The sequence below is a fragment of the Phaethon aethereus genome (assembly GCF_964289735.1).
Source record: "Phaethon aethereus genome assembly, chromosome: 13".
NCBI classification, from domain to species: domain Eukaryota; kingdom Metazoa; phylum Chordata; class Aves; order Phaethontiformes; family Phaethontidae; genus Phaethon; species Phaethon aethereus.
This window is the reverse complement of record NC_138589.1, coordinates 2,254,927-2,281,503: the sequence shown is the minus strand read 5'-3', so window position 1 is coordinate 2,281,503 and position 26,577 is coordinate 2,254,927. Positions and strand designations below refer to the sequence as shown.

Genomic DNA, 26,577 nt, shown 5'->3' with positions numbered 1-26,577 from the left:
GAACTGATCTAACATGGAGATGCTTGCTGGTGTCTTCTCCCATCCACCAGCGGTAGTATAGAGAGAGATGGTGCATTTTTGTTCATCGTATGCTGATGAGAGGTGGCTGAAGGCTGTCAGAGCAGAGGGGGAAGGATGGTACCTCTGACTGCTGATGGGAATGGGTCAGAGGCTTTAAGAGAAAGCATTGATTTGGCTTTATGGAAGAGAAGGCAGACTTGGAAGGAATGCAAAGGAGGGTTTGTGTGGTTAAGGCTTTGGCCAAGTTAAATATTCAGGATATTAGTGTTTGAAGAGTGTAAGTACCAGAATAGAAGAGATTGCAGCAGCTGAGACCCGTGGTGATGATGTGCATGTGAAAAAGCTATCTAAACAGATTTCTATATCTAACAAGGAAGAAGAATTGAGTGCTTCCATGCCTTTGTGTTGGCTTGGGTTTAAATTCGCAGTTCCTTTCTGTATTGAAGCAGGTGCTACAATGGATCGCCATCCCTTACAGGAAAGCAATTTGATTCTCCCTTTGACTTGCCAACAAGCTGGAGAGAAGGGGAGGAAGTAGTCTAATATCTGTCCTCTGAATAAAGGAGCCAGCTGTGAGGTCCGTTAGAGAAGATGTTTCTTCCTAACTGGAAGTTTCCTGCTCAGCAAATCCCAGTGAAGTTCCTCTCTGCCACCTGTCCTATGTGGCAGCAGAACAAGTTTCTAGAAGCTGTCAGCACCACTGTCTACATGAGGGTTTTATAATGGGATCAAAAGAGCCCCGGTTACTTGTGCTCACCATGAGCAGTACTTTGTGGGGAAGCACAGCTTCTCTTGCTCCATCTGGGAGCTGTGTTCTCATTCAGGCTGCCTGACCTCTCTTTTTCCACAGGAGAGAGTTAACTCTTTCACTGTCCCTGATGAGGTCACATTCATACATCCTGTGTGGTTTCTCTGTGGGTGTAGCTTTGGTTCAGACTGTTAAGGTTTCCCTTGTGGCCAAAGGGAATGAAAATGGCTTTTCTGTAGCAAGGTGGATTTTGCTGCAAATACCACGACTGCAGGATCAATGCACAAGCAAGTCCCTAGGTAGGAATTTGAGTTCCTTCTAGCCTAAAAGCTACTGTGGGCTGTTGATATTTCACCCTAGAGGTGGCTGCATTTCAGCTGTAGGCAAAGTCTCTGTGTTGTATTAGTAAAGCACTTCGGGGCATCTTTGAAGAGAAATGTGTTCTGCAGATAAATCAGAAAGCCCACCAGCTGTGTCTTCAGTGTACAGCTCTCCTCACTGGCTGCTGCCTATAAAGGATCTTTAGGAATCTAGACAAAGATGTAGGCTTTTGGGGATTAGAAACTAATTGGAAGGGAATGGGAGGAGAAGATAAAAGGAGGGTACTGCCCTCATGGACAGCTAGACGCAGCATTTAGGTGCTTCTTTAAAGACCATTAAAGCACTAAGGTGCTTTGCAACATTAAATGCAAATGGCTGCCACAAATGAATTAAGCCTCTTGTAGGGCCAGAAATACCCTCTTCTCTCTCCAAAGCTTTGGAAGCATTCCCTGAAAGCCAAGAGTGGTGGGGTGTGAGTCCCAAAGACCCGAGGTCCTCCTGGAGGCTGTTTTGGCAGCAGTTCTTTCCCGCTGAACTGAGAAGCTCCAGTTCAGCTGTTTGTGATTCTGGCAGTACTGTATAGGGAGGAGAAGGGATCTCAAATAAGTAGAGACAGACTATTTAGGGCTGTACAGAGTACAGGAGGCTTCTGTAACCTTCCTGGGAAACCTGTGTGCAGACAGGTTTGTTTTTTTGAAGAGCAAGGCTCAGAAGCCTTTAAACAACAGCTGAGACCCTCCAGCTTGCAGGTCTTTGCCAGGTAAAACTCATACCTCCACATGTCAGAAGAGCAGAAGAAAGCCTGCTGTCTTGGCTGCCTCTTGGCATCGTGTGCCAAAAGTCTGTCTATTACAGCTTGTCTCAACCTGTTGTCCATCTTTCCTAACAGCCTTAAGAGAAGATTTCCTGAATGACCCCCTGGTGGGAAAGAAAATGGACCAACTGGCGCTGCCTCAAACACTGCAGCAGGAGTTTTCACTGATCAATGTGCAGATCCGAAATGTCAATGTGGAGGTAAAGAGTTTCCTTTTGCTGGCTTCTTAGGAAGGGATGTGGGCAGGCTGACCCATCAGAGCTTTTTGAGGGGAACCTTCTTTGCTGCAGTGACTGCTGTCTATAAACAAGGTTTGTTTTGAGGTGTAGCGATCTTCTTGGCCAGGGGTAGTAGGAAAGATGATAATCCTAGACACTGGGAGTGAGGGAAGTATTTCAGCACAGTAAGTACACTGGTGCTGGAACCTAGAAGGCTGGATGGCGTTTGCATCTCTGCCTAGACTGCAGAGTGGAAGGTGACTTGTTCCACTATATGCAGCTGATTTCATTTCAACTGTTTCTGGACCCGTTCTGCTGAGCCCTCCTTATGCTGCACTCTCTCCCTCAATTTTGGCATCTCCCTTACATGCCAAACCTTCCTCTGTGCGTGGAAGCTGGCTGGAGGCACAGCACTGTACTGGGAAGGGAGGGCTGAAGCAGCTGCCTGTCTCCTTTCCCCACCCCTGTGGTTTCACAGCTCATGTCATGATCCTGATGTACTTTTCTGGCTGGTATATATAGTGGCATATGATCTTAGACGGTGCATATTACTGCTGTGCTGGGCCTGGAGCTCTCCACAGCCAGGGGAAGTGGGCTGGGGTGCAGTGGCTTTTGAGAGCAGAGCCTGATTCCTGGCGCAGCCTGGGCTGGCTGTGTTCTCCGCATGACGGACTGGCAGTTTGCTAGTGCGAGCTGAGTCTGTCCCCATCTGCCTGCGGTTTTTTGCTGTCACTGTGTTCACTGCACTGGAGAACAGCATGGCTTTGTCTTATGAATGTGCAGAGGAATCAGCCCCTTGGCATGAATTTAAGGCACTATAAGTGTAAAGGTCCTTGGAGATCTAACTACAGAGCAATTGCTTTTCCTCACACAGATGGATGCGGTGAGTCGTAGCTGTACGGTGTCAGTGCACTGCGGCAACCACAGAGTCAGGATGCTGGTGATGTTCCCTGTCCAGTACCCCAATAATGCTGCACCGTCCTTCCAGTTCATCAACCCGACGTCGATCACTGCCTCCATGAAGGCAAAGCTGCTGAAGGTGTGTTGGGAGTGTATGCTGTCTGCATAAATATACAGATGCTGGACACTTGGTGTCTAGATTAGTGACACAATAAAACATCTGACCTTACTGGACACATACCAGTTGTCACTTTGAACTGATACATTGTGGAGCTCCTAGGATGAGGTTTTTGTTGGGCTTGCAGCCTGGTATTTGCCTTTCTCCACTGATGCTTTTTTGAACATGTGTTCTTCACTGCTACTGTATTCCTGTGTGATATATGTTGCGGGAGGATCCATAGTATCCATCTCCTCATGCAGTCACCCCCAACTCCATAATAGACAAAATGACCAGCTAAGCATCCAGCCGCAGAAAGATAGTATTTTTGAGCTGGGATGTTGCTCTTTGCTCTCCTCCACAAACTGTTTTAAAAATGAGGGGACTTTTTACATGGGCCCTGCTAATTCCAGACCAGGTGTTTGATCATTTGGCATAGGAAGTCCTATTGCTGATGAAATCCCTTCCCTGGCAGCAAGTAGATGGATCAGTTTGGGTTCCTTCCTGAAAAAAAACCTCAGTTTGTCACAGACTGGTATGGAACCTATGAGCTGCGTTCTATACAGTAATACAGAAGCCCAGATCCTGGTTCAGAGTGTGGTGAATCTAGGTGAACCCTCAGTGCTCTGATCAAAGCTCAGTCATTCCTCACAGCACACTGGAGGGTCAGTGTGGCTCCAGTGGATGTTATGGGATGTCTTTGGCCTCTCCAAATCCTGGCATCTTAGCTGCTCTGCAGACAAAAAAGGATGTGGGGAAGGTGTGGACGTAACCATGACTCAAGCTGCATCTTTTATGTATTCCAGATATTGAAAGACACTTCTCTGCAGAAAGTGAAGCGGAACCAAAGCTGCCTGGAGCCCTGCCTGCGCCAGCTGGTTTCCTGGCTGGAGTCTGTTGTGGTATGGAGAGCTGCATGGACTTTCTGCCCTAGTTTGTTGTCATCTTCCATGTCCCAGACTTCTGACTCTGCAGTGAGAATCTGGCCTCATTAGACATGTAAATAGCCCCCTGTGACTGGCCATTACATTTGTGTAAGCACTTCTGGTTAATGTTGAAGAAAACTGAGCAGATAATTAGATGTGTTTTGTTTCTGAAGATCAGGCCCTGAAGGTTTGCTGCTTTGGGGAACTCTGCATGCTCACTGGTAGTCAGGTTATCGGGAATGACTGGGGGTTGGATTATCTTAGTGTAGTGCATGGTAGCTTCCCAGCTCAGAGTATCTCTTACTGAGTGCTAGGGCATGGTTATCATCTGTGAGAGAAGATAAAAGGCCTCAGGGAGCTGATGGATTCATTCTTGTCTGAAGACAAGAATGGCAGATGTCTTTACCTCTTCAGTTCTGGTCAAAGATCCTGCTAGTCCTATTCTAGGGTCTTTGTTTTCTTTACTTAACAGACTTTCACAGCTTTTTTTTTTTTTTTATTTCTGAAGCTTTGTGCTGAGGTTTTTTGGGGATGATACTGCAGATAAATCCAAGTCACACTCTGCCCTTAGCAGAGACACCTGTGATACCTGCTCAGCATCCCAGTGTCAGGTATTAGGTCTGTGTGTGGGTGAAGTATACCAGAGTGGGTGTTTTTAGTATTCGGGATAAGATTGGAGAGTCTGCTCAGGTTTCTTTTCCAAGACGTTTTGTTTATTCATCACAAATGAAGGGCTTTTTTCACATGGAAAGGCTTCATTCCGTTTGGTTTCAGTAGTAATGTTGTAAGAGTGGGAACTTTCTCCATTGTATGGAAATCTGATGACTCAAGCCAGGCACCGCTGCCTTTAAAGAATTCTTTTAAACCTAAGCTGTAGTACTCTTTATCCAAATAAATGCAGATTTCTGCCAGAATTCCTGTGGATGGGCCTAAGGTCCCTCAGTATTTCACGCCACCTGCCTTCCTCACTTCAAGACTCCCAACCTGCATTTGACTTCCTACAGTTGTGTGGTATTCCTATTTAAGGAGACTTTGTCTCACTTGCATCGTTGAGGTATCAGGTTTAGCTCAGCTCCCTGTGTTGAGTCATACTGTTTCACCCCAAGTTAAGCTCTGTATCTCAACATGGCTGTGGTGAGAGAGAAATCTCTGGACAAGCAGCCAGAGAAGCCCTTTCCTCAAAGGTAAATGTGATTGCAAGTGCCTTTGCAGCCGGAGCAGTAGCCATGCTCTGTGCTTGATCTGCTCTGGCTCAAAGGATGAGCACCTTCCATGATGCTGCTTGGCACTGAGATATCCAGTGCTCTGGCTGGGTTTCTTTCCTTTGGCAGCGGGAGTGTGACCTTGGGTAACTTCTGTTTCAGAACCAAGAGGACAGCACATCCAGCAATCCCTACGCTTTGTCAAACTCCGTAACACCCCCCTTGCCTACGTTCGCTCGGGTCTCCAATGCCTACGGCTCCTACCAGGACTCTAACATCCCATTTCCACGGACTTCTGGAGCCAGGTTCTGTGGTGCAGGTTAGCCCCATCGCTGATATGTTACAACAGCTACCTGGGGAATGGACCTTTTGATGTCTTGGGGAGCACTTGCCTCTGAACCAGATGAGGCTTTGGTCACTGCCATACAATGAGTAAGAAATAGTATTGAAGTAGCGATGTTATGATAAATTTATAGATAATGAGACTAGTTAGCAACTGTTTGCAGTTGGTGTTGCATGTGGGTTTTTAGGATTTGGAAATCGAGGGCTAGTTGAAGAGATGGCCTTTGGCTTGTGGCATGCCAGAGGCATTGGCAGACCTTCTCTTTTACAGAGGACTGGGAATAGCTGGTTCCCTTGCCTAGTTCTCTCATACCAGCATCAAATTGCTGGACATATTCTGGTCTTCACAAAATTCCTGTGATTTGGTGTTGAACTTGCCCCTTGCTGAAACCATATTCTTGTTACTAGCCACTCTTTTCTCATTCTGCACCCTATCTGTTGTCCAAAATAGCTTTCCCAAGGTCATTGGGAAAATTCTGCTAAATGGGAGAATAATAACCTAAAACGTCCAGGTTTCCAGGTGACTGTACAGTGCAAAGACCATCCTTAAAAAACAGTTTAAGGTCTGAGGAAGAGCTGTTTAACTTTCACTGAGCTGTTTGAGATGCAAGCATGCCTGCTGTGGACCTGACTGTGTCCCAATTTGAACATGTTTTGAAAGCTGCTTTTTGTACAGGCCTCACCGAATTCCTGGCAAAAGTAAAACAGAATAGTATTGCATTGAACAGGCTCAGTGAAACCTGCTAAGTCCTGAAACTCTTGCAAGAGCGAGTGACTGAAGACACTGGAGATGCTGTAACAAATGGGAGAAGGCTTGTGAGAGAGTGCTTGGGAGTTGGCTTCAGATGGCTTGGGTTATCATTTTGCAGAGAAGAGTCGTACAAGCTGCAGTGATTTCTCTACATAGCTAAACATCACCTCACTTGGCTCTAGAGTATCAAAATGTTTGACAAGTTCTGGTGAAGAGTTAAAACATGAGACTGTATTTGCTCATTTTCTTTTACTGTCTTTTCTTTAACATCTGTAAGCCACTCGAGTGGGTGCTTTTAAGACATGCTCAACAAAACATGCTCTTTAATGGGTTTACAAGGACTTAGATTTGGTTTGAGGATATGAGATTGTCTGTCTGTTGTTTAAAAGCACTCAGGGTAGTGGATAGGCACCCAGCCCCTTGACTTTCCCTTAAGCAACCAGGTTTCCCTGTGTAAGCCACCCCTGGGTAATCTGCTTCTCTCTTTATGCCATGTCTGTCCCTTCAGGGTACCTGGTGTATTTCACGAGACCCATGACCATGCACCGCGCAGTGTCCCCGACGGAGCCTACCCCCAGGTGAGTACCCTGCATCGCATTTGAGGTGTATTGCTGTCATGGGCAGGAAGGCAGGGCAGTATCATATCCTACACTAGAGCTACTGACCCTCAGAAAGTACTGACCATTAGTGTTAGCTGTGCCCTCGTCATGGAGAGGCTTGTCCCTTATCAGAGACCCTTTCCTCAACACACCTGAAACATTACTAGCAACTTGGATTCGTGGAGATAATGGTGTGAGCCTCCAGGGCAATTGGTGGGTGAAAGCTCCTGAAAGTGTATTCTCTTGTTTCTAGGTCCCTGTCAGCTTTATCAGCATACCATAGTGGCCTCATTACTCCAATGAAGATCCGTACAGAGACTCCAGGTAATCTGCGTTTGTACAGCGGGAGTCCGACACGCAGTGAGAAGGAGCAGGTGTCCATTAGCTCCTTCTACTACAAAGAGAGGGTAAGAGTACCAGACCAAAAAGCCTTTCCTAACACTTCAGCTTTTGTGATCTGTATTCCTTTCATATAGCTGTTAGCATTGCGGGTAACAGAAGCTTCATATTCCTCTCAAGAAAGCATCGTTTTACAGGCAGCTCTGTCAAAATGTCTCATGGATTTATCTCCTATTAGTAACTTCTTTACTGACCTTCTCTAGCATTTGACCTGCTTATTTTGGTATCTCTCTACACTGACCATCACAGCTTCCTGTCTCCCTTTGCATTACATAGGGCTAAAAATCTCACACTTAAGAACTTGTAGTCTCCAGACAAGTACATATAGGCAACTCTGTTTTTCTCTGCACTCCCTGATGTATGTAACTGCAAAGGGTTGTGGCTCTCTGCAGCTTACTGGCAACCTCTCCTGGATTATGGGTTATATATATGGGTTATTTCTATTACAGATGTCTCAGGGATATGTACCCCTTTGGACTGTCTTAAACAAAAATCATTCCTACATGATTCTCCAAAGATCTTCCAATCCATGTACTACTGCTTTAGGTGTAGGTCTTGCTGTCATTGGTGTTTACAAGCAAGGCTTTGGGGGAGAGTGGGATCATTTCCTTCTGGGATATAGTGGGTGAGGAAGATCTGTTGGTAATTGTAGGATGGCCGTAGGGTAGTTCTGAAGCAGCTGAGGGCCTGGTATGCCCAGAGCAGATGCTGTGGGAGTAATCGGCTGTGCAGCTTGTTCAGAAACAAACTCTCTGTGCTTTGGCAGAGGGTGAAGTGGCTTACAAAAATATGGTAAGCTTCCACCAAGAGCCTGAGAATTCAGGGCATTCGAGTAGCTTGTCCATGTTGAGGGCACACATTTGCTGCAGCAACGGAGAGCTTCCAGGTACCCCAAGGAAAGCTGAGAGCTGTCTGCACTCTGCTGCAGTGGAGCTTGTGAACTGCTGTCATGGGAGCAGAGGGGAGGTCAGAGCCCTGAGCTCTTATCCTTGCTGGGCACTGAAAGAGGTCTTAATGTTCCAGTAGTGCTGGACATGACCACTGACCCCTCTGGGACTGTCCTGCTTACGAGATGCGAGTTAGTCATTACACCTACCAGCCATGGGGCAAGCCTCCCTCTCCATTGCAAGCTTTGCCTCCATATAGCCCCCAGAGGTCTCTTGAGTCCTCGTTCTGTTTTTTTTTTCCAGACAAACTTCTTTTTGATGAGAAGAGAAAATGATGCTGCCTGGTACAAGAATTACAGTCTGTTGTAGCAAGGAGAGTTTATTTAAAAAGCTACCTCTCTCCTTTGCAGCGTGCTTGTCTCTGATATGCAGCTCTCTAAGGTGACAGGCAGGACTAAAAATAACATGTGGGAGCAGCTTGGTGCAATTTCATGTGACCTGTCTCCCCAGCCCTTGTATTGATGGTGACAAGATTTTTGTTGGGGGAAAAAAGTCAAGAGAACAAAGCATGTGTGTAGCCATGTCTGCTGAAAGACAGAGAAAATGCCTATGTTCCTCTTCCCTCTGCCAAGCTATCTCCTTGCATGCTGGGTTGAAAGAAGTGTAAGTGCCCTAACACGGAGATAGCCCGAATGTTCTTGCAGATGAAACGGTTTAAAAAAAGCCCAAAAATCTGTATCTCCCTTCAGCAGTGATTTTTCTGATTCTTCAGGAGTTGATGTCATGGCCTGTTAGATCAATGCTACATATTTTAATGTAGTTTCCTTGAGAGGATTTTAAAAAGCCCAGACTCTGACTCTAGTTATCTCCTTGCTCTGAAGCTTGGATTTTATATTTGCATTAAATGAAAGTTGAAATTTTGTGTGTTAGACTCTCACATTATGTAACTTCAGCCACAAAACTGAATTTGTCAGCCATAACCAGGTATTTAAATCCGATGTAGCAACGATTGGCATCGCTACTGTTGGCAAACAAGCAGAATTTGTGCATTGCTAGACAGGAAATGTGAGTGCAGCTCAGCCTTGCCTGAGGGACAGCCATACACAGGGGTGGTGACTGAGGTGTCCTCATGTTTCCCAGCGGGGAATTTGGCAGGGCTTGGAAACTGCTGCTTCTCAGGACAGCCCTCAGACTTTGCCTGGTGCCACCTGGTTGCAGACCTCTCAAACTCACAGCACACGGCAGTGTAGGCTAGCAGCAGTGTCTGCCTACAGGAGAGCAGGAGTTTGTAGTGGGACTGCGCTTAGTTTTGCTGCTTCTGCACTATACTGAATTTCCTTCTACTAATCCTTTTCTCCTTCCCTTGTGAGACCTGGTGGAGGAATGTGTAGCACAAGGCTGCAGTCTTCTCCTCGCTCCTTCTGTGAGGCCCTGCAGCCAGCCTCACCTCTCGGCTCCCTGTCTGCAGGGTTCTCCCAGCACTGAGATGCAAGGGAAGGTAGAGGCTGAAGGCATAGCTGGAGGTCCTGACTGCATATCATCAGCTGAAAATTAAGTTTAAAATACATTGCACACGACACAAAAAAACCCTATTCTTTCCCTTTTTGTGTTGACTCTTGCAGAACTATAACAGAAATTTTTTTCAAGTGAGCGCACAGTAATGTGCTTTGAGAGATTACATTTATTGTTGCCATAATAATGCGTTGAGTACTTAATGAAATGTCTGCAAGTTCGAAATGAAAGCCTACTTTGGAGCTATTCTGCATGAGGCTATCAGTGAATTTGTTCGCTCAACCTGAATGAGTTCCTCAACCCATAAAGGCAATTTCCACATGGCCCTGCCAAGTAGCAGGGTCTCTACATCCCTTCTAATATCCTGGCATGTGGCTTTCATTGTTTAAAATTAAAGTGAACAGTTACAGCAGGTTCCAGTGAATGAAGTCCTGGAGGATGCTGGATGTTAAAGGGATGTCTGAGTAAGAAGGAGTCTTTCTTTAGATTCCTGCAGATTTCTGTGCCAAGGCACTGGACAGCTGTGTCAAAAATGATGCAGTTTGTATTAGCTGCCTTCCTCTTCAGCCAAGAGGAGTAAAACTGGTTAGAGTAGGAGCCTGGCATGGCGGGCACCAGGGTGTTGTCCTCTGCTCTGCTGTTAATTCCTGGTATAAACAAGGTCACATCACTGCAGCTGGGTGCTTCTTGCGGTACTACAACTCTGTGTGGAAGACTTCATTCTAATTTGTGGTTGCTGAAGTCTTCCACGGAGGCTGGTGTGGGGCACAGACACAGCAGTCCTTGCTTTGCCAGGGCCGTAGGAAATGTTGTATAGTACAATTGCGTGTGGATGAAAGGGGGGAAATCTTTGTTTGCAACTGTTCGTTGTGTAACAGAACCACTGGGAATGGTATCTTTTACTCTGCTGGTTCAGGGCACTTTTCAGTTTATTTATCTTTGTCTTTAATTTTCTTGGTGTCTTTCTTCCCTTTTCCTGGGTATAATGTTTTCACATACAGATGTCTCCTCGTTCTGCCCGGCGACGTTGGTCCATACAAGCAATTAACGACTTCCCGGTACTGTGCGCTGTGCTAATACTGTCCTTGATATAACCCTGTCTTCAGCCCAAGGGCCCAAGAATAAAATGCCACCTGCCTGCCTTTGAGTAACCTGCACAGAGGTGGGGGACTTGCACTCCACACAGGGCCTAGGGCTTCAGTAAGACTGTATGCATGTGTAAGTGGACAGGAGCAGACAATAGTCTGAAGGGTGCGAATACTGACCTACAGCGTGCCTATTGTACCTGGCCTAGCAGTCAGGAAGGGATGTCAGGGAGCAATTTGAAGTGTAAGAAAGGATCGACGTTTTACACAAAACAGAGAGGGCATTGCAGAGGAGCTGAATGATTATTATGCATCATCAACCAACTGATGAGACTGACAGTAGAGCACCTCATTTCTGAAAAAGATGAAGCATTGCTGGAGAGGGAGGGTCGCTTAAGAGCTGTGGAAGAAACAAACTGGTTGAGTTGCTGACAACAATGTGTCATCTCATTAATATGAGCTGCCTATTCTCAGTGCAATGCACCATAAAGTCTTGTTTCCTGAAGCAATAAATAGAATTTCTCCTTAATTTGCGGTCTTCTCCAGGCCCTTGGTGTCTCACCACCCTGTATTAAGTTCGAGTGGCTGCACTTCCAGCCACCCTGGCAGGTCCTCCCTCCTCCTGGCACTTGCCCTTCTGAGACTGCTTTGACAGTTGTTTTCCATTAGTCAGGTCCACATGTCCCTCAAGCTTGAACATCTTGATGATACCAGCGTTGCTCAAGCTGTGCTGTAAATTTGGGCAATTGCTATCTCATCACTCATCTGCCAAGCATAGGCAAAGATTAGAAAACTCCATTTCAATTTAAAGATGATCTCTTTAGTCCATTTTTCTTAATGGCTGTGTGAACAAGTGGTTTTTCACAGCTGCTGTCCTTCATGCTATCTCTTCATAAGACAGCAGGGAATAAAATAGAATCCTGTAACACCTAATTTAACTTGGTATAATAGGATCAAGCCTTCCTAATTACAACAGCTCTAAGACTACACTAGCAAATAATAGGTGAAAGAAACAAGAAGTAATTTACTTGACTCCATCAAGGGTTTTTGCAAAGAGCTAATAAAGAAATGTGAGCAGTGGAGGCAAGAAATGAAGTTCTGTCTTGGATCAGGAACAGACTGAAAGAAAGAAAACCAAGCAAGGAACACACCCTGTGCACAAAGGGCCATTAATTCCGTTATAACTGGCTTGGAAGGAAGAGCAAGTAGTGGTGTGATAAAGCTATAATTTTGTGTAAAGTATACTTAAAAATGATACGTGAATTAGTCCAAGCCTTGAAGAACCGATTGTATTTGTGGATAACCTTTGAAAGAGGCTAATCATGCTCTCTAAAGTGGGCAATAGTGCCCACGGCGAGGATGCAGGCATGCACAAAGAGAGGTGTGGATTATTTGTGCAGACCAGGTTCTGGAAGGAGGGCTCAGCATTGCTGAAGGTGCTCAGGGAAGCAAGGGCTCAGCAAGTCTAGAAGAAGGAATAATTCCTCCTTTTTTCTAGGTAATGACTGGCCTCCACTTCAGAAATGCCTGTGCTTTAGGGCAGGTGCCAGCTATTCATTGATGGAAGCTATAAAGAAATATTCCTGCTGTGGGGCACTTGATTCAAAAGTGCCTCAGATTTCTTAGCCCCTTTGTGGAAGTTGGCTGGTACTGTGGGAGATGCTGGAATAGTAAACGTTGATTATCTTGAAGAGAAAATCCAGGCAGTGCTGCGTGACCTGCATGGGGGAGTTAATCTGTAGGCAGTTGTTCAGAATAAAGGAGCGTAGCTTTCTGCAGGGAGGCAGAAATTTTTAAATTTTATGAAAAAAAATAATATTAGAAGCAGCTTTAACCTAACTTTGAGCAGGTTTAACTCTCTTATTTTGTAAATGCCTTACTGCAGCTCAGTCTTTGGCATCAAGTCTGTTCCCTTCTGTCCGCAACCCTTATATGCTTATGTGAAACAGCACTTTACATTTCATGATGCTACTTACAGCGCTGCCTGCCTCAGCAGGATCCAAAGACACACACACCCAACTGTTCAGCATCCTTTCCGAGCAGGCATGCAGCATTTTGTAACTACTTCTGCTGAGTATGCAGTGATGATGGTGGTTGCTACGAAGCAGTTGGTGGCTTATTCTTGGGCTATCTGTTTCTACATGTAACCCATTTACTGCCATCATTATCACCTCAGATTGCAGCAAATTACAGCCTTGGGTATGGTAGTGCAGGTGCAGGCTAGCTTTTTTAGTCATTATTCAGTGCTGTTCCCCGCTGTCACCTCCAACCCCATGATTGTCATAAATGCTCTGGTTTCTTTCCTTCTGCTCCTCTGAGGAACTTGATGAGCCTTAATTTGCTATCACTGTAGCTATTTTATTTCTTTTCTTCTTCTCCTTAAACTCTCAGGAGCAGCTGGGTAGATGCAGTTCTCCTTGGCATGGATTCTAGACAGCAGAAAGAGCTAGAAATATTGGGGACAGTGCAGAAGACCTGTGTTTTTGACCTTCTGCTGTCAGTAGTTAGCTTGGTGCATGCTTATTGATTTCTGCTTCAGCTCCAACCGTTATGTTCCCTGCTCCCCCTTGTGATCTGTGCTGCAGCCCCTAGGAACAGATGTGTTTTCTGTTCTACCCTAATGTCCATGTGTCTTGGTGACACCTTTTGATAACACCATAGTGGGAGCTTCTTAGCACTGCCAGAGAGACCCAAGCTAGAGTGCTTTCCTTGCCTCTGGTAATCCCTCTTAAAAGTGCTCAAATATTGCCTGGTGGAGAGCTACTCCTTTAAATTAACACCAGCAATTATTTGGTTCAAAGTAGAGCTTCTGCTGTCAATGGCGATGAGCTTTACCTCATCCATGATGATTCCCATACTTCTAATTGTATTTTTTTTTTTCTAACCCTTTGTTGGCTGTAGCTGAGGCAAACCTGAATTGCAAAAAACCAGACCATTTTAAATGGTGATTCTACCTGTGGATTTTCTTCTGTCACAGCTCAAGGGGCAGAAGTAGTGGTTGTGGAGGTGTAGTATTGGCAAGGCATATGGCCATCGACTGACTCTACTCCAGGAGCTGCACCAGTAAAGAATTAGGGGTTCCCTTTTTACCAGTAAATAGGCAGTGCTAAGAGGAAGAAAACAGGTCGGTTTTGTTGTGAGTCCAAGTTTTCAGGGGATTCTGATGCATCTGGTGTCTTCATTTGTCTGGTGATATGCTAACAGCAAGCAGTGGAAACCATTCATGGGATCTCTTTTCCATCCTCATCCTCATTTGTTGTCATTCTCCTCCCAAAAAGACGTGACTGAATTACCTGTGGAAAGTGGTATGTGTTGTCCATGTTTCTAGTCTTTGAAACGCCTGTTGGGAGGCTTCTTCAGTCCACTCTTGCAGAGGGCAGGAGCAGGTTGAATCTGTTCCTGATGACGAGGCAGTGAACCTGCCTTGGTCAGAGGGAACTCTCCATCAGCTGCGAGTCGTCGGGGCAGCAGACTTACAGATGGTCAGGAGGTGGCAAGTTGCTCTCCAAATTACCTGCCAAGTCCTAGAAGCCCTTGGTGATAGCCCTGCAGAATGTCATTCTGCATCCACAAGCCTCGGTTCAAATACCTGCTCAGACACAGCACACATAATGGCTTTTGTTGTGAGGAGCCTGGTAACCCTTCCGGGACAGTGCCTGAGCTCTTGCCCTGATGGCATGTCGTTGTGCTGGGGCTCTGAAGCTTTGCTCAAGTATTGGTTTTGGCAGCATCAGCTGCTCCTCGCTGCACCTAGGAGACAGTGTTTGCCTGCCCTGACAAGGAATGAGGCACAAGTGCCACTGTTGTTTGGGAACCTTGTTGTAATACAGCCCAACATCCTTCAGCACAGGAAGGGTAGCTATGTTTTTAGGCGTTATCCAAAGAGATGTAGTCTGCCCAGTGGTAAGAGAGCCAGAGCTGATCCAAACAGTGCCTTGATTAGGAACTGATGGACTGAAAGGAGTTTGGTCTCCCACCTGAACGTGTTCTAGCCACCTTCCACTGCATAATACTTCTCAGCTTCAGAATGATGTAGCAGATAAATACTGCAGGCAAATTCTGCTTGGATGAATTAAGACTTGAGGGATGTGGCAGAGAACCAAATTAGGCCCCAATCAGCCAGCTTTTCCATATCACTGAATGCTGACAGCCCTGTTTCCACCAGCGTTTGGTACCTTTGAATATTGGGCACCATGCAGGCTCTGCTCCTCTTTACTCTGGGGAATGGTGGAAGATCAGGGGAACTGGTGATGCTTTGTCATTTGAGCTTCCCTGGAAGAATCCACCTTCACCTCCTTTAAGTCTGAAATGCCTTCTTCACTTACTGTCAAGCCTGTGCTTGAGCCTCTGAGCCCAGGTCACCCAGTGTCCAGAGCGACTTCAGGAGTACATCCTTTTTTCTTCTTGTGGCATGTGCTAGTGGTGTGCTCAGCATGGCAAGGTCCCATCAGCATGTTGGCCTAAGCTTGGGCCAGGCAGGCAGTGAAGAAAGGATTGATTCTTAAGGTTCTTAGGGTGTTTTTTAAGGTCATATTGTGGCTGTGATAAGCCTGCCCAGGTTCTCACAGGACTGCATGATCATGGTCAAAGGCAGTTTGGCACCCAACCATCATAGAGCTGGCCTGACATCCACAGTAGAGGTGACCCTGTTTGCAGGCCAAAGATTTGCCCTTCCCGTAGCCCAGCCTGCTCTTCAGGAGCACCAATGTGCTGCCTGTGCAAGCTCTGCCAGCCGTGCAGAGCCATTGGCACAGGGCTACTTTGCTGGCCCCTCCAAAGGTACGGTTCTGCTTCAGATAGGGGTGTAGGAAGCCCCACCACAAGTGTCTCAGGGGACCCTCCATAACTCAGTATGACCAGGAGACACTTCTGTGTAGGAGCCTCGACTCCATGTGTCAGTGAGGGAACACACCACAGGGGAGCAGCATTGCAAAGCATTCTTCGCTGCATGTAGGAGCCTTGCCTTAGCAGACAGTGCTTCCCTTGGTAGAGCTCCAGTGCCTTCTGCCTCTTGTGCTGCTGCACATCCTCTCATCCCTCCTCCTCGCCCTCCTAGAGTGAGGAGCTGGAAGAGGCCAGGGTACCAGCCAAATATTCTACGGTGTTTCACATGGCCAAGGTAGCTTTATGCAGCTTGGCATTAAGGTGGCCTCTGTGTCTGTTACGGGGAGTATTTGGGAATCTTGGCTTCTTGGTTTTGTTCCCTTGTGTCAATTCCTCTTCTTTCTCTCCCCACATCTCCCTTATGTCCTGAGCCAGCCGTAAGTAGCTGTGAGCACGGTAGCTAAGGATCCTGGCTAGGAGAACTTCGGCCCTGCTTTATCATCTGCCAGTTATTTCTTTGAAGCTGTTGATAAAGCAGGAGGTGGGAACCCTGTCCTGATGCTAAACAGGGACGTACTCAAACACTGAAAGAGGAGATCAAAAGAGACAGTCTGGAGCTGTCAGCTTGCCCTGAAGTGAAGGACAAGCGGAAGCTGCCTCCCACATGCCTCTGTGCTGAGCGTTGGTTGAAGTCAGCAGTGGTCTGTGTGCAGAGGGTTCCCAGACCTCTAATGAGAATGATAATTGAACTGTCCTCCTGCCAAACCTGCCCAGGTTTGATTGGCATCCAGATGCTGATTTGTTCTCTTATTGGCTTTCACAGGGGAACTCACAAAATACTTTTTGAGTGAGTTTGACCTTGAGCTCGCTGCCTTGACCTGCTTTTCACTTCCTACAGATGGAGATGCTTGTTCTCCTGAGCATGTCATGGATGTTTTCCAGGGTAACACAGAGCCTTCTGAAAGGCAGGTTTGGGTGCTGCTTGCATTATTCCTGGCCCTAGTGCTTTGTTCCCTGGCCCAAGCAGCCTGCTGTCCTCCTCCCCAGTAACACTTTGCCGTTTGTTCTGCAGAAATCGAGGAGGTGGAAAAGCAAACGAGAAGGGACAGAGGCCAACAACCGGCCCATCAAAGCCGCTGGGAAAGTTATTATCCAAGATATTTCCTGCTTGCTGCCTGTCCACAAGCTGCTGGGAGAGCTCTACATGTGAGTACAGGCTGGCATCCTTTCCCAAATGAAAGCAGCCGATTTTCACATTGCTGCGCTTTAATCCTGAAATCAGTCTGCACTGATCTTTGAATGTTTCTGTACCTTCTTCCTCTGTTCTTGCCTTGCTGCTTTTTTACGGTATCCCTCTCTGCCTGTGAGAGGGGTCTTGCCTCCTATAAACCTGAAAAGTGTGATGGGAGAAATTTGTGATGGTGTATTCTACACAGAGTTTGAACTGATACTCCAGCATCATCACTGCAAATCTTACAGGTTCAGGTTTTCGTCAGCTAAAGAGAGAAATTACTAGTACAAATTCTTTTTCAAATTTGATGTTAAACTCCACACTTAAATGTACAGGCTTAAAAATCCCAATACAGGTACATTTTCATACTATAAAATTATTACTAGCTCATAAGGTTTTTAAATTTCAGGAGTATTGGGAAAGCCTCGTTCACTTGTGGACTTAGTTCTACATGTCAGTGTCTGTACAACAATTTCTTCTGCTTTGATGTGGAGGATGGAGAAGTTCTGTGGGGGTTTTGTTGGTTTTTTGTTGTTGGTTTTGTGTGTTGTGTGGGGTTTTTTGTTTTTTTTTTTCTAAAACAAGGGGCTGCTTTTTCCAAACCATATAATTCAGGTAGTTACAAAATCTCTGTTCCTGAATTTTTTTCTTCCTTAGCTTTGGTAATACTGTCTGGCCCTTCACCGAATTTCCAGTCTATGAACATTCAGAGAAGAAGCAGGCTTCCCTTTTTACAAGGGCAGGGGGGAGAGAGAAAAAAATCTTCTCTCTTTTCTCTATTATTAAAAAGAATGTTCTTTAAAAGACCTGTTGGAACTTTTTTCCCTGGAGATCTCATGTGTAAACAGCCTGACCCTTTTCCATTTGCTGTAAGATCTTAAGCAGTAAAAGTGTCAAGTGTCTCAGGAAGATTTCTGACCATAAGCAGGAAAGCCCATGTGGGTTTCCTCAGCCCACCTTGCCAGCCTCTCGGAGAGTCCCCGGTGGATGCGTTATCCTACTGGGGAACAGGCTGAAGACCAGCCTGCTCCTGCGCAGCGTACTGCCATCTCCCTCCAGGTCAGTCAGAGCAGACTAATAGGCTGAATGGGAACAGGACTGTGTAACTGATGGCACCAGCTTCTAGTGACAAGAAGGAATCTTGGCTTGGGTGATATCCTGGCACAAGTTTGATCCGGTATCTTCTTGGAAATGGTGCTTCTTAGGATCAATCCCAGCTAGTTTGGAGCTGGATTTGACGTGAAGATGAATAACTGGGGAAGGATGGCAGTGACCCCTGAATAACAGAGAAGGAAGGGATGGGATCCTGGCCATCCTAGCAGGCTCGTATTGATCAGGAAGTTCTGGGCTACTCACTGCTGCCAGTACCACTTTCCCCACATCCGTCCCTACCTTTGTAGGTAATGTGCCAACCAGAGCTGAACTATCTCCTTTCTTTTTAGACTGAATGTGAATAATATCCAGGAGACTTGCCAGAAGAATGCTGCCTCAGCCTTGGCTGTGGGACGGAGGGATCTCGTACAGGTATGACGTTGAATGAGAGCTCTTCCTCAGCATGCCGTGTTACCCTCAAATGGCTTGTGCTGTCACCTTGATACCCAAACAGCCACCTGGGTTCAGCAGTTGTTTCAGGGAGTCTCTGGTTGGTGAAGAGCCAAATGCTTGGGCAAGGTGCACAGGTTCCTCTGGCAGTGGCAGAGACGGGACGGAGGTGGTCTCTACCTCATTGACTTGGCATTGAGAGATTCCTTCCCAGGGCTGCAAGCAGATTGTTTTACACTCTTTGCCAAACTGAGTGAAGCACATTTTTCAGGAAATTCCTGCAGGCAAAGCGAGGAACGCAGCGTACTTTTGAGTCAGCAAATGGAGTAACTGTGCACACAGTTGCCTAGCTGCTGTCAGCATTTTGACTGGTGATTTTGTCTTTCTTATGCAATCATTCCCGTTGTTCGGCATTCATCTGCACTGGCACTGGGTGCTAACTGCACCTAGCTTGTCCCCAGGAGGGCCCAGGGACCCATCCCCAGATGTCCATCGCAACAGGCAGAACATTTGACAGGACTCAGGAGTGCCTGAAGGACATGGGAGTGGGCTGGCACTGCCAGAGGAGCCTGTGCACCTCTCCTGAGCATTTGGCTCTTCCTAGACCTCGGCAGGGAACGTGCATAGGCTTACCTGATCTAAGCAGAAGCAAACTAAAGCTGTTGTCTTGCTTCTTGGTGGGTTCTGCTAGACCAGGAGAGAGAAGGTAGGTCTAGTTCCCCCCTTTGTTTGTGCTTCATCTTGCTGTCTGGTTTGCCCCTGTTGGACCAGAGCTTGGGTGAAATAACTTCAGCAAGATTTCTCTGAGATAGCTCAGTTTCTTGCTTGTTTTTCCCTGTCTCTTCTCCTGTAACTCCAGCCTGGAGTTACAGGAGTTCCCTGTCCTAGGAACTCCAGCTTGCCTTGTTCCTAGCAGACACGGAGGCTTGAGTTGCAGGTTACATGTAAGATGTACTCTATAACAGTGTAGGAAGTGGTATCTTTCCCATTTCCTTTCAGTGCTCTCTTGTACTCAACCCTGTCCTTGTTTCAGTTTCTCTCCTGTTTCTTTCTGGTTTCACAGTTAACAGCTAGGACTACTGTTCCTGGCTGTTCTTTGTACTTGGAGCATGTGTTTTTTCTTTACTTTTCCATATTATCAGCTCTCTGATTTCTGCTGTTGTTCCAGCACTGTGCACCTTTTCCTGTCCTACTCTTTTTTCATGCCAAACTAGGAGCTTTGCTTTTCCCTGGAATATTCTAGTTGCTCCATTTTAAAAGGCACAGCAGAAAAAACAGTCCTAGATCAGTGGTATAGAGACTGAAAACATGGAACCATTTTCAGAGTAGAGGATGATAAATAAAGGAGAAATGTCATGTGAAATAGTTAAACTTTTGGAGTAGAAATGGCAAACCGTACTCCTGTCTGTGCCGGGCTGTGCTAGGAGAACGGAAGTGTTCAGTAATACAGCTAATCAAAAGATACTTTTTCATGCAAATAATGATTCACCAGTAAACTTTCTGCCACCAGACATCTCCGAACCCAAGAACTGCATCAAATTTAAACCCTTAGGAGGTTTGTGAATACAAAATGCACTAATAAATCTGTTGAGCTACCCTGACAGGTCTGTCAACCCAAACTCAAAGCAAGTGGGACAGGGAAGGCTTCAGGTCTGTGTTACTCTATATATTATTGGTGACACAGAAGCTGAAACTGTTCCCTGCTGCTAGGAGGGAGGAGGAGGGGGCGAAAAAAAAAGCAAGATCCATTATTATCTGTCTGTGAGTGAATTTGTGCATGCCTGTGCCCTGGGAGTGTGGTTATTTCTAATTATGGCTTTGATGCTTTTCCTTCCTGTCTGCCAGGTTTGGTCACTGGCCATGGTAGCCACTGATCTCTGTCTTGGACCGAAGTCTGACCCAGATTTGGAGATACCTTGGGCACAACATCCATTTGGACGTCAATTACTGGAGTCCTTGTAGGTGTCTGAATGCCAGGGAGGGGCTGGGGAATAGTTGCTGAAGCAGAGCCCTTCACAACTATGTACATTGTATGAATCATTTTAGACTTGGAATAGGGTCACAGCTTGGGTTTTTTGGGTTTTCCCCCCCCCCCCCAAGCCTGAGATGCATCAAGAAGGGAGGCTGCAAGTGTGTTTATGGCGTGCAGGAGGCAGCATTTGGCCTCCCATCTAGCACCCTGGTTGTCTTTGGCTAACATTGAGTAATAGGAGCTCTGCTTTCCAGCATGCCTGCAATGCCTGACTTAGAGATTTTGGTTTTCTGCTCCCCACCTCCTAAATGAGTGTGTTGGTGCAGCTGATTTGTTCACCTTCAGACTCACTGTTGCCATATAGCATTAAGTGGGAAGTCATTCTGGCTAGTCTCAAAGCCAAGTGTTAGCTGCAAATGTCTTCCTGCCAGTGAATCTGTTCAGGAGGGGACATAATTAGTAATTGATATTATCTGTTGATATACCCGATTGGGAGGCACAGGCTTTGCATGGTGTATTTTACATACTGTTGCTTGACCTTAGCTCTTTCCTGCTGTGTGGCAGCAGTGGGAGGGGAGGACAGGTAGTTCTTTATCACTCTGAGTCTTCAGAGCAATCTAGAAATTTCACAGCCATCCAGAAAACCTGTGGTGGGGTTTTGCCTTGTGATCTAGACATGGAATGCTTGCATGTAGAGGGTTTTGTCAGAAAGGCATTATGGCTGGGGGCAAGTCTAATGGCTCCAGCTTTACATCCGGTTAACATCAGTTCTATGGATGTTGTTCCTGAAGCTGCACAAACTTGGGATAATCAGGCCACAAGCACTGCTGGATTCCCAGAGCTCCCATCTTTTTCCCACCTGTTAGGCCACAAGTGTTTTCAGAAGGAAGACTTGGCTCCTCAAAGCTGTGATTGGAAAAGACAGCGCAGTCCTGCAGAGCGCACAAGCCTCCCGTGGACAGTAATGTGACCCGAATCAATTTTATGCAACAGGCTGGAAATTAGTTGCCCTGGAGTCTCCCATGCTTTTGCCACTGAATTCTGCTTAGTCTCATACTGTCTGTCTTTTTTCCCAGGTTGGCTCATTACTCGCAGCTCCATGATGTGCAGACCCTGGCCATGCTCTGCAGCGTGTTTGAAGCCCAATCCAGGCTACAGGGCTGTCCAAACTCCTACGGCCCTTTTCCTCAGCGTGCCTCCAACCTGGCCTCCCACAGCCGATATGTATGATCACCATTTCTTTCCTATTTGTCTTGGATATCTTTGAACATCTCTCATGCAGCTGACATGATTTCCTCTCCTTTCCCCTTCAACAGCCCAGCTTTACTTCCTCTGGCTCCTGTTCCAGCATGTCAGATCCCGGACTTGGCACCGGAGGCTGGAGCATAGGTACTGAGACCTGGGTAGTAAAGAGAGGACTCTCCCTCCCTTCTGGCCTAGGTTTTAGATGGCTCCTGTGGTGAGGAAGGAATGGAGTTAGCACTGGCAGTGATTGCAGATGTGCTCTGCCAGAGCACCTTTCCAGGATTTGGCCAATGCGATGTGACTCCATGGCTGGAATTGAGCAGGGCTTGCAGTAGCCATGTCAATGCTCTCACAGTCCTGCCCCTTCTGACTTCTATGGCCTGCTGTCTGACTGGGCTGTGAAAAAACTGTTACAAACACTCTAGACATACTGAGCTAGGTCCCTGGATCGCACGTTAACCCAGAGCCAAGAGCTTCCACTGCTGCCTTTTCCAGTTGGAGACAAGTAAAGAGACAGACCAGTTTGTGCTGTTTTGCTTCCAGCCTGGCTATAGCAAGCACGTGGAGTGACTGCCTCAGTGCTGCCTGGTGCCGTAAGCTTTCCCCAGCACTCCCCTGCACTTTGCACAGTTTGAGGCTCTTACCCATGCCAACTACTCCTGGTAATTTCCTTGTCCTTTGTGTGCCTGGGCATGGTTCCCAGGATTAGTTGCTCCATCACCTTCCCAGGGCTTGAGGTCAGGTTGACTGGCCGGCAGTTCCCTGGGTCCTCCTCCTTGTCCTTTTTGAAGACAGAAGTGACATTTCTGTCCCTCCAGTCCTCAGGCATCTCTCCCAGTCACCGTGATTGTTGAACCGTTATCAAGAGCAACCTTGCAATGTCATCAGCCAGCTAATTCCACAGGGTTCAGGAGGAAAAGTGGTGCTGTGCTTTCTCCCGTCACTGGAAAAACAGCAGCAGTTGGGAATGCTGGGTTCTTGGTGGCATGAATACCCGTGGACCTAAGGACGTTTTCTGCTGAGCTGTGAAGGTGTCAGAGACAAGTCACTCCTAAGGGCTCCAGTGTCAGAGTTGAAGCTGTTGGCTGATCCCTAGCGATGTATATGTCCTGGGGCAGCATCAGCCCTGTTAGCACCAAAGCTGTGACTTTTTAGTGCCATATCAAGGCATCTGTGACACGAGGAAGAGCAGAGAATGGGGGTTAACAGAGATGATGTTGTCTTGTAGTGGTTATTAGCAGTCTTCTCCCTGCCCCCAGGGCAATACCTTCCATACAGAGGCCCCTTTGTGTAACAGCAGCCCTGGTGAAGAGAGTCTTCCCTGGCTAGGAAAGAGGAACCTGGCCTGCTGGGAATAATGTCCCCAAGCAAACTCCATGGGATTGATTGCCTGGATACTTTCTGTCTAAAGCGGAAGGCAAAAGGGATTCTTCCATATTAGATTTCTCTGCCTGATGATCCCCATTCCACCCTGTGGATGGAAGCGCAGTAGAAGCACTTGGCAAGTAGAGGTTGGTACTTAGTTTTCTAAGGCAGGGCAGTGTTTGTAGGAATGCAGAAGGTGATACGACCATGCCTTAGGGAGAAAACTGGGGTGTGCGAATGTGTGGTCTTCCATTTCCTTCCCCGCCCTGGTTTTGAGGAGGTTGTGCTGGTGAGCGCTATGCTTTCTGAGGTATGCTCACAACCTCTTGATGCTTGCAGCAAACAAAGACACGGAGCAGGCCTCCACTCCCTGGTGTGAGTCTTCTCCAGATGACTTCCGCTACGGAAACCTAATGTATCCCGATCATCGGGAGCGTGAGAAAGACCAGCATGAGAAAAACAAAAGGTAGGTTATAGCGTGCCTTGGGGGTATTCAGAGATGCCTGACTCTGTGCCCAAGTCACCTGGAACTCTATAGCCAGGTCTCTCCTCGTGCTGTGAAGTAGCACAGCTGCTCCTAGACCTTTTCATTCAGATAGTCATTTGGAGAAGTGTCACACTGCACTTCAACTCTGCTGGGATTGCATCTGTAAGTGGCTGTGGTGGGGACCCTAGATGGTAGTCCACCCATTCGTCACACCCTTGAGTGTAAAACAAGTGAAGGCCAGACCAGTTAGCGCTCAGCAATGTTTAAGCAACACGTGGGAAGTAATCCGCTGCTCTTCTAGCGCTATGAGCTGGTTGCACAGCCATCGTTGGGAAGAGGATTGCAATCAGCGTCTCAGAGTCAAGCAGGTGGATGGCAAATCTGTTTGTTCCTCTAGGCTCCTGGATCCTGCCAACACTCAGCAATTTGATGACTTTAAGAAGTGCTATGGAGAAATCCTTTATCGCTGGGGCCTGCGAGAGAAGCGGGCTGAGGTTCTGAAGTTTGTCTCTTGTCCTCCTGATCCCCACAAAGGAATTGGTGAGTGCCTGCTTTGGTCTGCTCTGGCTGCCCAGGCAGAGTCACAGTTCTGCCTCAAGAGCTTAGGAACATGCACTCAAGCAGGCAGGATGAAAAGTGTCCATCGGTCTGCCCTGAGGTTAGCTCTGCCAGCAAATGGTTCTAGCTTCTTTGCAGCTCTGGGTGAAGACGAGGCTTGCAGATGTTGGTTCAAGGGCTTTGTAGACCATAACATCTCTCCAGCAAAGCTGGAAACACACATACCGCTGTGCTAGCAGTGTTCAGCTATTTATGCTGATGGCTATTCTTTATTCCCTCTGAATAAGAGTCCAGACGTGCACTGTCCTAATCTCTGATTCTGGGCTGAAGTGTCCTTATAGTGCATGCATAAAATTACAAGATCGCTAACTGTAGGTGAGTTAGCCAAGAAATAGGCAAACAGAACCTTTCTCCCAGAATATTTTCAGAAGCATAGCTGCCCAGAACTGGCACTTGAGGACAGCTGCCGAAATGTCTTCTTCCTAGGTCTCTGGGAGGAGAGAAGCCCGTGAGAGGTGCCAGAGAAGCAGTGGTTGCTTTGCTTAGCTCTTGTTCCAGTCTCACCTCATCACCAGGGACTCCTCTGGGGAGAAACTGGAGTGAAAATTGGTGACTTCGACCGCTGCCATTGCCGCCCCGTGGCTAACAGTCATGACACTGATACCGCACACACTGAGCGTGCTCTGTGCTCTCTCTGATGAGAAACAAAGGCCATTCTCGTTTGCTCTTAGTTACGCTTCATAGTGATGAGAGGCAGACAGAGCAGCGGGAAACCTTCATCCCCGCAGCATATGTCAGCGTGTCCCAAGCTAGAAATCTGAGACACGTTCCCAGCCGACGACTGTTTAGCTGTCGGTGGGCCAGTCTGCGCCCTGGCACGCCGATTGCCCGTGTCTTTGCTCCTGTATGGAGACCAAACTGAGGCCTCTATAAGATACCGTTCTCCCACGCTGAGGAGATGTTGAGGCAGATCTCTTGAGCAGGGGATGCATCTGTCAGATGGGGTGGCGGGGGAGAGCTGTATGCAGGGCTTCTTTGTCCACAATTCTGCCAGCACTAATTGTCTTGCTCTCTGTTTCTTTTCCTCCCGCCAGAGTTCGGCGTGTACTGCAGCCACTGTCGCAGCGAGGTGCGTGGCACCCAGTGTGCCATCTGCAAGGGCTTCACCTTCCAGTGCGCAATCTGTCACGTGGCGGTGCGAGGCTCTTCTAATTTCTGCCTGACCTGCGGACACGGAGGCCACACCAGCCATATGATGGAGTGGTTTCGCACCCAGGAGGTGTGTCCCACAGGCTGTGGATGCCACTGCCTGCTCGAGAGCACCTTCTGAGCAGTGGTGACAGCAGGGCGCCCATGAACTGGATTTAATATTTAATTCCCAAGCCATGTTGAATCAGCTCTGCTCCACAGCGTCTGGAGGAGATGCCACAGGGAGCTGAAGCAGGATGTCCTGGCGGGGCACTGCAGTGACATTTACAAGTGCTTCCAGTATTCCTATGCTTCCCAGGTTGCTTTCAGACTGATTTGACCAAACTCCCTGTGTCCATTGCTGGCGATGGATGCCAGACCAGAAAAATTGCACTCTCCTGCAGAAGGGTGTGTGAATATTGGCTAGTCTCCGTTGGGATGAGAAGGTGTTGAAAAGCTCCTGTGGGAAGGGCTCACCTGGCAGAGCCAAACTCACTCCAGCTACTTAGTGTCTTTCCAGATGCCTCCTTACAGGGCCTCAAAGTGAGCAAAATAGTTGTCTTTGCACAGTTAAGGCAGAAATAATTTGCAAGCAACAGTGAGCTCTACAGGCAAACTGTAAACTGCGCTCGAAGAGCAAATGCTCCATGGGACTGTGCTCAGAGTTACTTTTGAAAGCAACAGGGTCCTTATTTTGAATGGCTGTTTACGTCGTTTAGACTACCCCATAAAGCAAGAGAATGAAATTACATTTTTCAGGATTACTTCCTAAATAGCTTCCTACTCACTGGTCAGTATCTGTGGCCAGTGTGAAAAGCACAGCTGCGCACCCAAGATCATGAGGATTAGTCGCTTTCTTCCAGCAGTTCTAGTACCATTACTCTTAAGGTGTCTCTATCTTCTGCTCTGACCGGGTGATATAATGCACTTTAACTTGCCTGTCCCTGCCTTGTCAGTGATGCAGCCTGCTGACTGGGAAAGGCATTTGCCTTTTGAATTTGGGATCCATGCAGTGTTTCCATGGATGGTGGCATCTGAGGGTGTTTTGGAAAGCCTTTGCTTCCTTATTGAGAAAACGTAAGGAGGACGCTTGCTCCTTTTGGCTGTTTTCTCTAGGGTCTACTGGGGGAATCGGTGAATAATTTGAGATTTGCTGCCAGTGTGCTGGAGTGACAAGGCTTCTGAGCTGGGGAAGCAGCAATTTCTAGGGGAGAATGGGTTTTGGAAGTTTGGTGGGATTCATGGAGGCAAAAGGCTTGTGCCTTTTCTCCCTGTGGAGCTTC

General features: G+C 47.2%; 1 protein-coding gene across 3 annotated transcripts in view; it reads left to right on the top strand.

The window, feature by feature from the left end:
* The window catches only part of WDR59 (WD repeat domain 59), a gene marked incomplete at both ends in the record, with an annotated part of 47,651 nt that extends 22,215 nt beyond the window's left edge, over positions 1 to 25,436 (top strand). The window contains 15 exons of one of the 3 annotated variants that reach the window (XM_082005905.1): positions 1,980 to 2,104; positions 2,997 to 3,161; positions 3,986 to 4,081; positions 5,470 to 5,626; positions 6,909 to 6,978; positions 7,253 to 7,406; positions 10,799 to 10,855; positions 16,779 to 16,912; positions 18,380 to 18,461; positions 20,325 to 20,437; positions 21,528 to 21,675; positions 21,768 to 21,840; positions 23,401 to 23,527; positions 23,946 to 24,088; positions 25,201 to 25,436. In XM_082005905.1, coding sequence (XP_081862031.1) covers positions 1,980 to 2,104; positions 2,997 to 3,161; positions 3,986 to 4,081; positions 5,470 to 5,626; positions 6,909 to 6,978; positions 7,253 to 7,406; positions 10,799 to 10,855; positions 16,779 to 16,912; positions 18,380 to 18,461; positions 20,325 to 20,437; positions 21,528 to 21,675; positions 21,768 to 21,840; positions 23,401 to 23,527; positions 23,946 to 24,088; positions 25,201 to 25,436 — 1,880 coding nt within the window. Of the gene's footprint in view, positions 1 to 1,979; positions 2,105 to 2,996; positions 3,162 to 3,985; positions 4,082 to 5,469; positions 5,627 to 6,908; positions 6,979 to 7,252; positions 7,407 to 10,798; positions 10,856 to 16,778; positions 16,913 to 18,379; positions 18,462 to 20,324; positions 20,438 to 21,527; positions 21,676 to 21,767; positions 21,858 to 23,400; positions 23,528 to 23,945; positions 24,089 to 25,200 lie in introns of all 3 variants that reach the window. The other 2 variants (XM_082005906.1, XM_082005907.1) reach the window with 2 other exon arrangements.
* Between the last annotated feature and the right edge of the window lie 1,141 nt (positions 25,437 to 26,577).